The 17,182-nt window shown below is 39.2% G+C and overlaps 1 protein-coding gene across 1 annotated transcript in view; it reads right to left on the reverse strand.

The window, feature by feature from the left end:
- Positions 1–2,742: 2,742 nt before the first annotated feature.
- SLC44A3 (solute carrier family 44 member 3) overlaps positions 2,743–17,182 on the reverse strand; it is a 36,774-nt gene continuing 22,334 nt past the window's right edge. The window contains exons 12-16 of the mRNA XM_027879944.1: positions 15,570–15,647; positions 6,780–6,917; positions 5,982–6,218; positions 4,081–4,179; positions 2,743–2,996 (exon numbers count right to left, since the gene is read on the reverse strand). Of these exons, the coding sequence (XP_027735745.1) occupies positions 2,991–2,996; positions 4,081–4,179; positions 5,982–6,218; positions 6,780–6,917; positions 15,570–15,647 (558 nt within the window). The 3' untranslated portion in view covers positions 2,743–2,990. The remainder of the gene's footprint in view (positions 2,997–4,080; positions 4,180–5,981; positions 6,219–6,779; positions 6,918–15,569; positions 15,648–17,182) is intronic.

The raw sequence follows: 17,182 nt of genomic DNA on the forward strand, positions 1-17,182 counted from the left end.
AACAATGTAAAACTGTTGTACTGAATGCTGAAAAGCAGTTCTGTGATCAATACTTAAAGCTTTGTTGTTTTTATAGTTTGGATGGAAGCAGTGTCTTTTTTTTTAAAGCCTGACCATGCCCTGCTTCCTGCTCTTTCTGAATCCAAAACCTAGGCTTTAAACTGCTTGCACACCTTTATGGTGTATTTGAACAGAAGAACACACAAACTCTTCTCAGTATGCCTGTTTTCTGTCTTCTACAGAGGTATCCCTTGGAATCATAACTGAATTGAGAGGTTGAAGTACACACCAAGCAAGACCAAAATCAAGCTGCCTTGGTTAAAACAGTAGGCTGCAATATTTGGCCATTTCATGGTAAACAGACACCAATAGTCCCCATCTCCTATTTTTAAGGAATAGAGTTATAAAAGTACCTTTCATTCCACTGTATCTTCCATAGCTGCAGGAAAGAAGAGTCCACACAGTATTGGGCTGCTTTGCAGGGCAGGCATCAAAGTATTGAAAGCGGCTTAGACTACCATCAGAATTAGCACTAACTGTATTCCCAGGAGCTGTGCCTACATACAGCCTACTTTATAGTTGCCTGACTACAATATCCTGCAGGGGAAGAGAACAGTCAGAAATCAGCACTAAATAGCATCAGCTTCTGTAGCAGTGCCTTATCCCTCTGCCTCAGGTGAGGACTCCTGCCACACAGGAATGCTACAGCTGGAGGTTGTTGACCCAATTGCTCATGTAATGTATTTAAGACTGGGAGGTCTTGTGTTCTACCTGAAAGCTGTAAAGCTATTCTTGTGTACAAATTTAATTAAAATCTATAAATGTGGAAGTCTTCTGTAAAAATATACATGGCTCTCAAAAACATACTTTTACAGTTGTAATTTCTGGACTAATGGCAGTACATCATTGCTTAGATGGAACACACTCAAAACCAGATTAATTGGCATTTTTTACTATCTTCCTTCTTTAAAAGTCAACCCAAAATTTGTGTCCTTTCTCCACTCCAGAGCTGCAGTGAAGGCAATGCCACAGCATCATAATTGCAATGAGCAGAATCACAGAGTCATTGAGATGAGGAAGGAGCCTCTGAAGGAGGAAGTGTCTGAAAACAAGGACATTCTTAGATAAAAATTTCCCTCCTTTTTTTCCACCAGAGAGTTCCTGAGTCAAAGGCCAAAGCATGCTGTGTGAGTATCAAATACAAACAGGAAGAAATCCCAAATGTGTAATTAAAAATGATTTTTTCAACTTCCAAGCAAAACTTTTATGCCTTGTAAATTGGTAAACAACACGTTTACATTGTGGAGACATGACTATTCGGAAGCAATCTTACTGGGACCCAGGGCAGAGGAAAAGTTTTGCCCCTTTGTAAGTACCATATCTGCACACTTCCTCAGGGTTAGAGAGCTATTCATTATTCATCAGGATTTTCAGTTCCCACAGCATCCACAAGCCAAACAGCAGAAGTACCCAAGTGTGCAGTTTTAAATAATGAAAGGTGCAGAGTCACAGACAGCAGATTATCGACTTCACCTGCCAGGCAGAAAGTAATTAATCTATTTCTTTCCCCTTTTCATCATCTATCCCATATTCCACAACTTCTTGAAGTGGCTCATATTAAAATAGACTAAAGTTAATTAACTGATGAATAAAAAGTATTTCTTAGCATTCCCTAACAGCTAACTAGTCTCCTTTAAACAGCAGGAGACCAGTATTTAGCCGAAAGAAATTTCTCATTCAGGCCATCAATGAACTTTTCTGTGTGTCCTTCCAAGCTGTGACTAATCAAGGATTTATCAATCTATTCATTAAGGCAGCTTCTGAGTCACTTACCTGCAGCGATGTCTCACTTCCTATACTGATCAGTACTTTACTGAAATCCCTGGAGTCAACTTCCCACCTCAAACAAAGGAGCTTTTGAACAAAGAGAATAAAATGTGTCACTGAGTAAAATCTAAAAGTACCCCATATTCAGAATGAGGTGGAGCCCATGACGTGTACTATAGTCAGGATCCTGGTAAAAAGTTTAAACAAACCTCAAAATTACTCACAAGAAAATGCTGACAGTTACCAAGTTAGTTTTTCTAAAAGTGTCTACACGTATCATGTTTCTGTTCTGCTGGAGTCCTGACAGTCACTACATTCCTCCATGACATATTTCACACCCATGTTACAACTAACGTTTCTATGAAGTATTATTTATAACATCCTTTTATCTCGTGTCTGTCCTCTTGTTTTATCTCTGTCATCTGCTACTTTGTCAAGCTCTAAATCCAGATACAAATTTTTCTGCTTCACGTTTTCAATTGCAGAAGGAAGGTAGTTGTTTATTTTTACTTACAAAAAAGCCAAGGACTATTCCTCAGCTGCCCTTTGGAGAAAAGCTGGTGGATAGTTTATGATACTAACTTGCAAAAAACATTCCCAAAAGAGTATAATTAAAAGAAACACCTACCTCATAACTGCTAATTATCTTGACTACAGCGAATTTCTATCAGGGGTAATTTCCATCAGTGAGCTCAGTTTGTTCCTTAATTGGCTGTTTGGATATGCAGAATAAATCAGGACACAGTCATCTCAGAGTGCCTCCTCTACAAAAGCTTCTACGTTTACTGATCCAGGGATGACTGGTGCAGCATTCCAGAGAAGCATGAAGAAAATCCCGTTAGTGGAGATACCAAAAAGCTAAAAAGAACAGCTCCATGACCTCGCTGACTTAGTAACTTTGGTTTGACAACGTAGAAATTTACAAGGAGTTTGTTTATTAACAACTTTCAGACCATCATAACAAGTGTAGTAATAAAAATCAGATGTGACGACACACAAAATACTTTATACAAATAGACTGTGTCATTTTACCAGTGCAGAAAGTGCAACAGAGATTTAGAGAACTAATACTTTGTCCTGGGGTATTTGGTAACCTTTACTTTTCTTCTAAGACTGTTTCTGCTATTGCTGCTCTGCTTTCATATTTCTGATGAGCTTCACGTTCAAGTCTACAAAGAGAGAAAAAAGGAGTCAAATAATGTGTAACACTAGTTCTGTTTCTGCATTTAAATGTCAGAAGAATAAACTGGGAAAACAATTAAGGTTCTTTTGTGTCTCAAATCCACAATCTTCTTGCAGGGAATAACACCCACTCACTCTCTGGTTTCTGTGCTTGGCAAAAAATTACTGAAGAATGCAGTAACAGACCCAAATTAAGCACAACTATCCCCCATTCTAGCAATAAACAGGAGCAGTGCTTTGCCTACAGCAGAATGCCCACGGAGTTGTGTGAGAGTTGGCTTGAGCCTGGTACCTCTTGAAAGCAGATCAAGAAAACTCCCTGACATCTGTTACGCTCGTGTGAGTAGCTGTGACAGCAGAGAATGCTTATAGTAGTGCCCAGCAATGTAGGTGTCAGAGGAGCTGTTGCTGCAGGATCTTCCTCTGGCAGCCCTAGCTTGGCCCCCTCAATGCTTGGGGAAAATCAGTCCTGATTCTGAACTTGCTGGGGCAGCCTCTCAGGTTGGGCAATCTGCAATATTTTTTCAGATGTCAGTTCGTGAGTGCTTACTGTCAGGACTTTCCCAAGCCTGGGTGTGGGGAAACACTCCCTTCTGGCACCTCAGCTTTGTTACCCCACCATAAAACAGAGTAAATAAATATATATACTGATAAAAAAAGAGAGAAAGAAAAAGGGTGGGGGTGGAGAGGAAAGGCCTCTAGGCTTGATATTACAGCTCTGCAACTTCAGCAGTTCTGGCATGACATTAAGCAGCCTACCACTCTTCTGACTTTGCTGCAGCAGGCATGTGAAAGGCTATGTGAATAGCATTCATCTCCCACCCTCTTGCCACTGTTCAGACTTTCTCCTCCTCTGCTGGGCACAGTGGGGAATGGGGATGAGAAAAAATGTTTGATCCATCCATTTTGCAGCAGCAGAGGGTTTCCTGAGTAGGGAATACAGGGTACAGTATGTTGGTTGCTGTGAGACATCATCAGGAGATACCTGACAACCTGCATCCATTCTTCTTGGGACTTAAAGGCAAACACAGTAGCTGGCAGATAAGTACATATCCCACGCTCCTCTCTCACCATAGGCTGGAGCTCTGTTCCGTCTTCATTATCATGGAAAGGTCTTGTGCTTCTGTGTTTTTGCCCTTCTGTTAACTTGTCACTCTGACTCACAAAGGTCTACAAGCAAAAAACAAGGTGAGATCATTTGGGAAAGCAAACCATTATGTAAATAAAAATACCTGGTAAAGGAAGATAATTAGCCCGGGGCTAAGAAACTGTAGCTGAATGGCACTGAGTGATACTGGGAGGGACTCTGCAGAGGCAGCAAAAGTGATGAATGTAACTGAGAAGGATGAACTAAGAATCTCTGTTACATCTCTGACTGCAGGAATGAGGACTCTGGCTGTATGAAATCCCTCACCCGGCTCTCCGCCCACTGCTGCACATTGTCCTGAGGGCCACAGAGCCTCCATTCCACCCCCAGCATGTTTGTAGCCCAACTGTAACACAGACAAATGCCTTCATGTGTTGGGAAACTCCAAATTCTCGGCTATGTAAGCAAACTTACTCTTGATCATACAGTGGGGAGGAGTTTGGATGTGCTGCCCCCAGTTTTTCCATAAAAGGGTACACAGCCTGTCCTGCTTGGAATACTCCTTAGCCCTGTGGGAAATCCTCTCTTCACCCACGGCCCTAGGGCATGGCTCATTACAAGGAATTAAGACAAGAGTTAGAGAAAAACTACTACAAAGTTTGGAAGTGGAGAAAGAAAAGCCTCTGTTTGTTTCATGGAAGAGAATTGGCTCAAGAAGTATTTTAGCATTTGGCAAAACAGAGGGGGAAGAACAGAGGTCAAGGCTTCAGAGTTTTCCATTCAGTTATATTCCTATCCAGGACATGTGCGTAAGTAGTGTTCTGAACCAAAGCCAAAGAATATATATCTGCTTTCTTCTGTACAAAGGGTTAAGCCTATCTTTAGGCTGCCTTTCTGCTGGTTTTCGGTTTCGGTTTTTCTTTGTTCTCAACAAAATTCTATGAACATTACAGAGACTCTGACAGCAATATTAAAAAAAAATAAAATAAACCAAAACAGTTCTTCAGATACTGTCCTGAAGAAATCCATCCAGAACATTCATGTCATGTGAGCTACTCTGGCTGCTGAGTTTGTTTTTCATGAATCACTAACATTTTCTTTGTTGCATGGTTTATGGAGGAAAAGACAGAACTGGCAAAAATAACACGAAAGGAAAAAAATTCTGGATCTTCAGATATTCTCTTAATAAGAAAGGGATGGCACATAAATATTCAAATGCTTCAGATACAGCTCTCCATTGCTATTAGCTACATACTGATGGTAATACAACATGGTAATTACAAGGGTAAAGACACACAACAATCTGTCCAGAGACAGAAGAATTTAATCAAGAGACAGAAGACAGTGTTTTGGCAAAAGAATCTATAAAGGTATGAAGCAGAGCAACTCAGGTTTGCATGAAGTTTCTTCAGAAGTACAGCATCCATAGGATGTGAAATGGATCCCTGACCTGCTGCTTGCAACAAGAAATACCTTGTTGTTTACTTTTTTCATCATACAGTGAGTCACAATAAATATAAACATTAATCTTGGGGCACCCCATGGATCACTTTCTGCAGCTAGTGCATCTATTTCTTTATATTTTTTAAGTACCAACAATATATTGAAGATATATCTAAGGCGGCCTAAATAATCACCCGCTACTTATAGAGTAGGATCTAAAAGAAGGCAGCAGATCACAGCTAAGCATACAGGAGTCAAGGAACCCATTTACTTCACTTTATAAATTAATGTGTGACTTGTATCCCTGAGTCCATCCTGTTCTAAGGTGTTGGAAAGGAAATAGCGTGGATTGTGGGTTCAAATTACTAGGTCTTGGGCAAAGAAAAAGGGTTTAAAGGCTCAGAATGGCTCAAATATTTTTGCTGTTATCACTGGGGTTTACCAGCAGCTCCTGATCCACGAAGTATGGCTTCTCTGCAGTTCCATCATTTGTTTCCATATCAATAGCAAAGCAAAGAAATATGGCATCTGCTGTCACTTCAAACACAGACAGAAAGCTGTGGGACATCAGGTAGGCAAAAAATCCAACCAGCAACAGAGGAACTACCCAAGCTTGCAACTCCCGGTGGTAGTTAAATGCCATCAATCCTCCAAAAACAGTAAAACATACAACAAACACCTGTAAAGGGCAGTGAGAGAGAAGGAAAACCTCATTAATCATGTAGAAATCTTTCTTAAAAAACCCCCCAACAACACCCCAAAAACCCTGAAGCAAACAGATTACAGCCAATATTTTAGCAGCACATCTCATCTGGGAGATAGCTAAGCAGTTTCCAGCATCACACAATTGTCACACTTTTCAATTCCATATGTAAATTCCATAGGGCAGAGGCAAACTTTTGCTATGCATCTACCAAAGACTTGTTGCAATGGAAACTGCAAGAGTGGCTCCAAGGACACTACTGTAATACAACTAAATAACTCTGCAAAGACTATGAAAAGTTAAATTTGAAGAATTAAGTTTGAAAGAAGAATTTAATTTGAAGAATTAAATTTGAAAAGTTAAGTTTGAAGAATTAAATTAAATTCTTCAAACATTCTTCTCTCCTGAACTCATTTTATAGCATTCACAACACTGACTTTAACAAAGAAAAATTTTATTTACTTTAGGTATATGAAAAGATAATCAAACCTGATTTTTCACTTCATTCTTACAAAACAGTACTTTTCTTACTCTTACCTTTCCTAGAAATAGGAGAAAATCTCCAAAACAGCTAATGGATGCAAGTTGTGCAGAATTCCTTGCCAAAATACAGTCAGCATCCTTTGCTGATGTACAAAAATTTGTCCCATTTATGGCTGTAGTTGTGTATGCATGCTGAAATGAGATAAGGTAATAATGCAGTGAGAGACGAAAGACTCGTAATCTAGATTTTACTTCAGCAAAATGCAAAGCCTTAAACTCTATTTGGAAATATTATCTTTAGGAATATAAAGATTTATGTTGCATAATACATAAATTTTATTTCAAGTTACTATAATAATTATGCTTCTAACTTCCAAGAGTTTTTCTACATAATTTCCACTTTAGCAAATGCTACAATAGTGACCAAATAAATTTCTGGACCCACCTTTATCGATTTTATTTTAAAACACCTAAGTTCTCTACTCTAATTTTGGGAATGAATATGACACAATTACCATGAAACACCTGGAGTCCCACTATCCAAACTTATTTGCTATCTATCTTCAAGACTGCTGGCAAAGTGAAATAATGAAGTTATGTATTTACCAAGCCATTAAAAGTTGATGATTAAAAAGCTTTTATACATGGTGCTTTCAAACTATTTATATGGTACTGAAATTCAAGCTTATGATTATAGACATAAAATAAACCTTCTCATGAAAGGTGAAACCAACTGTGGAAATTACTGGAAAAGAGCAGCTGAAGGATCCTGGACTAGAACAGTGACTGTAAGGTCACAAGCCCCACCCCACTCTGAACTTCAACAGACAGTAGGGGCACTCCCAGTTTTTCAATGTATTGAAAATTTTACATTTCCCTTTGTGGAAACTTGCCTAGACAGCTGGGGAGGATAGAATATTTACCTTCGTGGATTTGATTATTTTCACACTTGTGCATAAATTGACATATATGTCCCATTCATGGAACTCCTCAACAAGGTTTTAAAACTATATCTGAAGTATCAGCAAAGAAAAGCAAAACTCACAATGCTTGAAACATATGCTGGATTTTACCAGCAATTCTTACGAGTAGTTTCCCTTTACTCAAAATATTAGAAGGCAGATTATGCCACACAACCTTTAGTCACATCTGGTATGGTCAGTAAGAACCACAGCATGCAGGGGATTACTGTTCTGAAGGAATTGATACACCTCATCATGTGCTTGGTGCTTACATTACTTTCTGCTTCACCTGGAAGTGAAAAAAACCAGCCCATAACTGGTTTGCTGAAAGGGAATTATACTGGCCTACTGAAAACACTTCCTGTTCAAAACCTGTTTTTTCTTACTTACAATTCAAAATATAAAATAACTTCAGATATCTGAAGGCAAAGAAAAATTATTTCTGTAGAGTCCAGTTTTACCCCAGAGCAATTTCTGTAACATACTGTAGTGTAGCAAAGCTATATTGACATTATCTTAAAACATTACAGAGAAAGGAAGACATTGCATGCAAAGATTCTTTGTCTCTTTGCTGTGGATGTTATTTATTTTAGACGAAAAAGACAATTTTTCTCTGATAGTAAGCAAAAAAGCAGTGACATTCTGTAAATATTGTACTTACATGGTAGCAAATACATCAATAGTTGGAAAAAATATAAATAAAGGCCATGGATTTATTGTCTACTCTAAGCAAAACTAGAGACTCCAATGAATTCTATAGAAACACTTAGAGCATCTGCATAAAAATCTGTTTAAACAAGCAAGTTTGCTTAATTCCTAAATAGGAAAAAATGCTTTCTGTGCTAAGTTTCATTTATCCTGCTGCTGTTCCTTTCCTGGCAGAATGCTGTCACACCATGGCCCAGGATGTGGCAGCAGGAAGAGACCAGCCAGTGCCAGCTTGTTTCTGTCCCTTAAGAACTGAATTCACAGAGCAGATCCTCGTTTGGTGAGGTCAGTATAAATTTTGCCAATAAATTAAAGAGAGATTCTGTATTCATTTATAAATTGCAAAGAAAAGATGTGTTTTAAAAATTAAAAAAAAAGTTGAAAGTGCACGTGCACTTGTACAAACATTGTTTCCAAACTTTAAATAAATACCCATTTGTTTGCACTCTTGAAGTAGCCACTTTGGTATTCAAAGAATGTGCAATGAAAAGAATTTCTGATATTTATTAACTAGAACAGTTCTCTTGCTAAGACTGAAAATAATGCTGGAGACTGTATAGTATCTGCACAGGGATTTGTCATGTTACAAACCAGTTGATAAAAACTGGCATTTATAACGGTTACAACTTAAACGAGTCATGTGAGCATTAACAAATCATAATATTCAAGACACAAAGGCAGCCATGTAACAATCCAACATTATAAGAGAGGGACAAAAATTAATGAACTGCTGAAGGCTACAAAACTAGTCAGACATAGGCAAAGCAAGAATATTACTAGCACAAGGGGAAGACTTAGCCAAGTCATCTCTACCTTTTAGCAAAAAAGCAAAACAAAACCCAAACAAACAAACAAAACAAAACACATTTCTGAGGAAAAAAATAAATATTTGAAAGGTTTCTTGTTCAGCCTAGAATCTTTTTCTACACACTTTCCTCACAATTCCCAAGTTTGTCACACAGACCCTATACCCTGGTCCCATCCAGCCACTCACAAATCCACGTTGTCACTAACAAAACACATCTAACATTTAAGCAAATGTATGTTTCCATGAAAACTCAGTGTGGCACAGAAAGGAGCTCAAATGATTTCTCATCTTTACTCACTAGAGAACACCTAACACATACAAACTACTACCAATATTAGCAAATAATTTTGGACTTTGAAATAAAAAGCTTAGATATCCCATTCATTTTGCAATTGCAGGGTATGGGCAATAATGGCCTTTCAAACTAAAGATAGTTGAGAAGGCTAAGATGGTAGACCATGGTCAGTTAAGAACTTGCTAAGATTTAGAAACACATTATTTGTGTTTTTCTACAGAACACATTCTTTTTCCATGCACAAAAGCTTTAGTGGACTTGAAAATGTTTGAGAGAAGGTCAGCAGGAATGATCCAAAAGGTATGGAATGTCTTCTGTCTGGGGAACACCAGGCTCTTCTGTCTGGAAAAGAGATAACTGAAGGAGGATGCAGTAAGAGGGCTGCACACTCATGAGAAATGCAGAAAGGGTAGGTAGGGTTAGATGGATCACTCTTGCTTCCAGACAAAACCCAGGCAGGGGGAGAACCATATGAAGTAGTGGAAGCCAAATTTGAAAACAGATGGTATTTCTTCTCACTATAAATCTGCGAACTGCTGGACAAAGGATGCTTTAGCTGCTAAAAGTTCACATGAGCTCAAGGGAGACTGGGAAGTTCAGGGAAAAGGAATCAGCTGAGACATATTAAACACACAGAAAACACTCAGCTCACGAAGTCCCCAGGATGAAAACAGATTCAGAAACAGCACAGGGGCAGGGAAAAGGTCTTATTGTTCCATCTTAGCATTCACTCACAGCCACTGTTGGAGATGGGATACTAAGCTAGAAAGAGACTAACTCTGATCCTTATATACATATTATAGCTATTATGTTTATGAATCGATATTTTACAATTGTAGTCTCTGATATGGTGACAAGCAAGCAATAACAGCAGTGATAGCACATGATTGATCAGGAGGCATGGGGGATTGTGGGTCAGGAGCAGTCTTTATCCTTGCACGAGCAAGTTGGTCCTGTACCGCCACCTCCCTGAAGAACACAAGTCTCTTCTGGCTCTTCTGGGGCCTGGGAACTAGACACTGATTTCTCAGTGTCAGGATTAATAAATAAGGAATGTGAATGTTTATATACTTCCAAATACCACAGTATGCGAAAAAAACTATTTAAAGAATATATCCTTCTGTGCCTCACAACCCAGAATGTCAAAGGTCTTGGAAAAACTGACCTGCTAGTTTCATGAGAAAGGCACTGTGGCTCAGATCCAGGTCGTAAGTTCCCAATTGTTGAGAATAATTGCTACTTTGTGTAACAGCTGAATTCAGTCCTCCATTCTAGGGCTTGCTTTCATAAAATGAGCTTGGGGAAGAGAGAATTGCCATAGCAACAGAATCTTCTTAAAAAAGAAGCAGCAGACATGCTGGTCTCACATCCCAGTTCAGCTTTTTCTGCTCTGCTGGTATTTTCAGCCTGATCTTATCTTGTTGCTGCCATCTCTCCTGGGGGCTGCCCTGGTTAGCTACACCCACTGCAGCACAGTGCAGCTCAGGCTGGACCTTTTTAAGTGTCTTAGCTTCCAAATGTCACAGCTGCCAGCAGAGGCCCCTCAGAAAACAAAATCCAGTGGTAGCAAGAGGCAATGACATTTCTGTGGCTGCTGTGCAACAGTTACTGACCCGGTGAGAAAGTTGGATCATGAGTCTCAGATAGGGGTTGGAAATGAGAGCAACTCAGCCCTGTGTGGCCCCACTGAAGAGATGAGGACATAAGACTGGAAGGGACTTCCAGTCCCTGGATATTTCAGATTAGCACATTATACAAATCTTTTCTTAAGTGGAAAGTTCCCTCTTTAAACCACTTAGGACTTCTTCCTCTCCCAGTTCTTACATTTGGAGCTATTCCAGACAGTTGTCCCTCTATCCTTAGGAACCTTCTTCCAACTTCCAGATAATATTTACTCATGAGCAGTTTACATATAGTCATATTTCTTCTGACCTTACCTACCTCTTGTCCCTCCCTACTGTCCCAAGATGCTAATGGGCTTGCTCTTACCCTTCATTTGTCACAAGATATTCCAGTCCCTCCTCTGAGATAAGCCTGATCTCCCAACCAGCAATTTGTACAACAGCATTTATCCCCCTCTTTCCAGTGCAAGTATTTCATCTCACACCTTCCAGGACTGACTTTGTGCTTTCTGCAGCCTTGTTAACTGAAGGCTATTGCACTGTGGCTGACAAATACAGGGAGAATATTCTCCTCCTCCACTTCCAACCAATAAGCATACAGCTAATACAGAAATGGTTATATTTGGTTCTTAGGCTAATTACCATCTGTAAGAAACTCTCCAATAACCTCCTGAATTTTTCCAAGCAGTCCAGAAAGCACAGCTTTCATTCTTTTCCATTACACATTATATTTACCGAAGAGAGTTATTAAAGTAAGAATCAGTCAGCATTGTTCAACTCTTTCCACTACATGGTTCATCCTACAGAGCAAGTAAAGACCTAAGGAATTTTATTTCTTGTTATCACATGCATAAGGCCTCTAGAAAGAAAATAAACATATTTAAAATACAATTTCACTAAAGACTAACATGTTATCCAACTGTATTTTCAAGAGAATTGAAAATTCAGCTCAATATCTAGAAGCAATTTTGCAGTAACATTAAAATGCAGCAGTATTGTTTTTGGGAGGAAAAAGAAGTACTTGATGGGGTGAGGCACAACGTGTTTGGCATGCAGAGGAGAACGGTGCTTACATTAGCATGCATGAGTTTTGGTCTTATCTAGGTGAATTCTCCACAAGGCATTTAACTGCAACCTCCTGATAGGCTGCCATCCAAAGTTTCAGAGACAACCAACTGCCATGGATATACAACCATCAGACAGACGTGCTTCTGGTTTATTACAGCAGACAGTTGCTGGCTTTCAGTCTCAGGGAAGGGTCTCAGGAGCAGCAAATGCAGGCTACACGCTGTGAATTCAGACACGGCTGCCACAGGGCCCGGAAGGCTGCACTGCAAGGAACTGCACTGATGGAAACAGAGAAACCACACACTGCTCAGCAGCTCCTTAAGAAACCCAGGCACTGCACTTTAGAGTAGCCTCTTTGTCAACTGGTTGCAGATGAACACAAAGCAGACACAGAAAAGCAAAACTATCCTGAAATTGTTGCATTCTTAAAAAAACCAAACCAACACTGCAACAGGGCTGCAAAGGGAAGGTGTTGTGAGTGCTTTGATGTATCAAAAGTTAAGACTGCAACTACAACTCCAGAAAGCAGGAGAGACACAGGCCTTGTAGTTCTGAAACCACATTAAAAAACCGGTATATTCTTTTTACAGAAGAGAAATTTCAAGAGCCTAGATTTTACTTGAAATGATTGGATATGTTTATCTGGAACGTACTGAAGCCACCAGAGCCAGAAGAGGAAAAATCTGTGGTAATTCTGACAAGTGTTGGCAAACAGAATTGTCAAGTAAGGATAATGACTTTATATTCAGAAAGCACTTTTCAGCCACAGAACCCAGAGTGCTTTACAATTGTTACTAATGGATTATACACACACATGAATCACTTTGCCCATGACTGAAATGGAACAGCTTAAGGAGTGAACTGTTTAACAGCACATAGCAACACTACACCACAGTTTAGCACAGGATCCAGTTGCGAATCCAAGAGAAATTTAGGAAGGCAGAAAGTAATTATCCATATTGCAATCTGCACAGGACACTGGGCTTACATTACCCCTCCTCCAACAGCCACCACTGGAAATATGGCAACTGTCAGCATCCAGTTCAGAACTCTGCCGTGATGGGAAGATGACAGGGTAACTTTTTAGCCTGTTTCAGTTAACTTCCAGGAGAGCCGAACAGAAACTTAGCTGAGCCTGCAGAGGATAAGTCATTTCAGGGATGTACACGACTATCAAAGTCAGTGTTAAATCCCACGTGCGAGATGGCACTCCAGCCTGCAAAGTACTCTCTGCTAACATAACAGAGCACTTGGTTCGTTCTGCATGGGAAGAAAGAAGCTTGCATTCTATCACCAGGGCTACCTCCTCCAGCACCTGTTTCTCATCTGTGAGTTTCTCAGAGGGAAAACAAGGGACTCTGTTTAATCCTGATTAAACTTGTGAATGAAGGAGCAGAAAGAATTTAAATCACCTAAGCAGTGTAACAACAGGTTGAAAAGAAAATAGTGCAGAAGTGATTTTTTTTTTTTATAGTTTCAGTTAATGATATGCTTATTACTATAGTGAAAGTAATAGTAGAATAAAAGGCAAAAATATAGTAAGGAATGTTAATGTACACAATGATCTTTGGACCAACTTCTGTAACAGCTGTTCTACATTTCAGCTCATACAAAAATCAAAATTTGAACTTAGAAACGTAGGTACAAGCAATTTCTTAACCCCTCAAGTCCATGTTCAACATCTATGGGAAAATTAAAGGTTATTCCCAGAAGCTTTCACCAATCTCAGTAAGAACTTTCAAGAGCTCACTACTTCTGTTAATCAACCAATATGTCAAAGCTGCTTAAAAATGAAGACTTTTTTTCCCCTTTTTTTTTCCCCCTTTTTTTTTCTCTTTTACATTTGGCCACAGATTTTACAAAATTAAAGACGAAGATTTTCGATCTTAGTCAAAATATATTTTTAAGAAATAGGTTTGAACACATTTGTTAAGGGGGGGAGAAAAAACTAATTAGACACATGAATTACTCTATGAAATGAAATAACTTAAGACCAGTGTTAGACCTTGATACAGATAAAATTTCTATTAAAATCTAGTCTTGCTTTTCTTCTTCTCTAACTGTTGCCCAAACTGCCCTGGATTTGAAACACGTGGAATACAATCATCTTTGCCAAAAAGGTATTCAAACAACTACCTAACAACAAACACTGTATTATGATCATTAGGTTAAAAACCACAACTCATATGAAAACAGAAATTTGCCTACAATAGATTAGGAAACAGGAAATCTTTTAAGGGAACAAGAGCCTTCTGAAACAAAAGGAAGAACACTACAGTAATTAATTGTTTTAACAAACACATAGCATACAACAGCTGGAGAAAGTAAATACTAGGATGCTGGATATCTCTTTGAAAGGCAGGAAGCCAGGTCAAGGGGAAAGGGTAACTGCAAGTGGAAAGCCTGGAGTCAAAATGAACTCTGATATTCCTCTCCAAGTCAGTGACCATAAGACCTACCTAGAAAACATAAGTCTGGAAAATTCATCAAAGATTTCACAGCACAAGTATTTAATCTAGGCTGAACTAAATTAAAAACTTTCTCTTCATAGCTGTCCAAGATTAAACTTATGCACGTACTTAAGAGGACAAGTCAGACCCTTTATGAGAATTGTCTTGTTTACTTCACTACTGCCTTCAGAAATGAGAACAAAGAACTCAGCAATCAGAGAGTCAGGAATCAGCATGAACATCTGATTCCCTTTCATATTAAGAATATCACAGTCACCAGGCATAAAAAAGGGGTAATGACAAAGAGAAAAATTAATTATTTACAATTATGTATATAAAGCTGGAACACATTTAGAGAAAAGGAGAAAAAAAGTGTCTAGTACCTTAAAAGTTGCTGTATGGCAGAAATCATCCTTTTCCAAATAAAAATACTTTTTAGACAAGACTTCTAACATTCGAAATCATATTCCCAGATATACTGATAATGGCAATCTGTCAGGAGTTCAAGTTCCTTTACTCAAGACTTCCAGGTGGAAAACACCGTATCTAGTTCAATGATAACTGGTTCAATGTCCAGGTGTTTTTCTTCATTCTTCATTGCTTCCTTCCACCTGGACCCTCTGTGTTTCAGTAGCCTGTCTGGCACATCTCAACAAAATGTTGAATCTTCTTACCAACAGAAACAGCAAGTGGCCCTCTGAAAGGGCTGTCTCATGCTGTATTAAAAAGTTCTCTAAAATCTTGCACCTCGCATATTTGTCAATTCCCTGTTTCTTTGCAACAAGTTCCATCTGCACTTGAAGGCTTTTTTATTTAAGTTAGGTGGCCAGCTCGAAACAGGCACTGGCTGTAGCTTTTTAGCCGTGTTACAGGGCTGGCACCCACACACAGCATCCAGACTAGGCTGAGTGACAGAGATGACAAATCATACCTGGTTAAAGTATCTTAAGCAACTTTCCTGGCAGCAAAACCAGCAGAAACAGCACTTGAACAGGCACTTTGCATTCTTCTGCAATAAAATGAAACGATTGGTTACTGGACACATAATTAGACTCAAAGAAAACTGGCATTTTAGAAAAAAGTTGCTTTATAGGTTTCTGACTCTTCTACTAAAGTTTTCACTTAGGCAGCAGATATTTCCACTAGGATTATAAGAATTGCTTTTAATTCAAACCCTTCAGTATTAATGACTGATGAGCTGTAGGCATTTTTTTTTCCTGTGGATGGAAGATTCTTCTCTGGGAAAAGAAAATAAGTGCTGCAAGCAGCTTTGTGAGCTAACAGCTGCTTGGAGAACAAAACAGCAGGCAAGTCAGTAACCCTTACAGTACTTTGCAGTGACCCAGGAGTACACTGACAGATTTTGAACTTTTTTTTTACCAAAAACCCCTCACAGTTCTAAAACGACTGGTACCCTAATGAACAAAAATAAAAGAATGGGCAGAAGGCCTTTTATGCACATATATGTGTTTTAACTCAGAGCATACATTCATTTTTTGGGACAGGAAGGAAAAGCTTGTAGAACAGACTATTCTTAGACCACTGATCTATATTAATTTCACACTAGAAACAGAGCAATAAAGCTCACTGTTTTTTTCATGTTCCTGTACTCCCATCACATCATGAGCTCAGAACTGTTCATCACAAAGATGATGCAAGATAAGAAAAAGACATCTTGGTAGCCATGGCAACCTTACAAATTTACTGGCTGTTTTTCTTAACAAAAGGAAATTCAGTTCGGGGATATTTGAGTCTTTTTAACCTTCTTTTTCAAGGGGTCAGAATGTTTTTGTCTTACTTGGGAAAGCAGAGATCTTCCAGTCACTACAGGAAAACTCAGATCCCAACAACTCCTGTTGTTCGTGCAGAAACCACGAACCTCCCAACTTTTTCCAAAAAGGTTAATGAAAATACTCCAGGAATAAATCCCTTAAAGTAGTGATGCAAATACATGCAAATTCCTGACAGAGAAATACTTTACTTTTGTCATGTATTGCTGGACAAATGATTCTACTAAAACTATATTATCTCAGTAAGTATTGTTTGTTAAAAGCCTACAGCAAGGGACTCCAGCTACAATCTTCTCTCTGACTCTGCTTAACGACTCTTGTGTAAAAATTATCCATAAATTTACCTGCAAGCTTTCAGACCCCTAACTTTTTCTCTGTTCACAGAGAACAGCAGCATTTTTTTGCAAGGGTGGTGAAGTCTGGGTGAGCTCTACAAGAACGCAGCATCGCTTCTCCATCCTTCAGTTCCACTACTCTAGACCTTCGTGGACAGGGCCTCAGTGAAAGGGGCCATAGTCTGTCCTTTCTCCCATGAGAAGGAATTAGGTTACTCTTGGGGGGATCCTGCTGTGGACTGAGGACAAGAGCTGGCCACGGCACTTTCCAGCCTCTTTAGCAGCAGTTACAGCTATGGGTCATGTAACATCCTCAGCTGAATGCTTGGGAACTGGACCAAAAGGAGCCTGTAGCTCATTGCTGCAGCCACAGATCATCTTTGCTAATTAAATCTACAGCTATTCAGATTATCAAGCTG

This window comes from Empidonax traillii, unplaced genomic scaffold (assembly GCF_003031625.1).
Source record: "Empidonax traillii isolate 1590-97213 ecotype Southwest subspecies unplaced genomic scaffold, ASM303162v1 scaffold62:size2133460, whole genome shotgun sequence".
Lineage (NCBI taxonomy): Eukaryota > Metazoa > Chordata > Aves > Passeriformes > Tyrannidae > Empidonax > Empidonax traillii.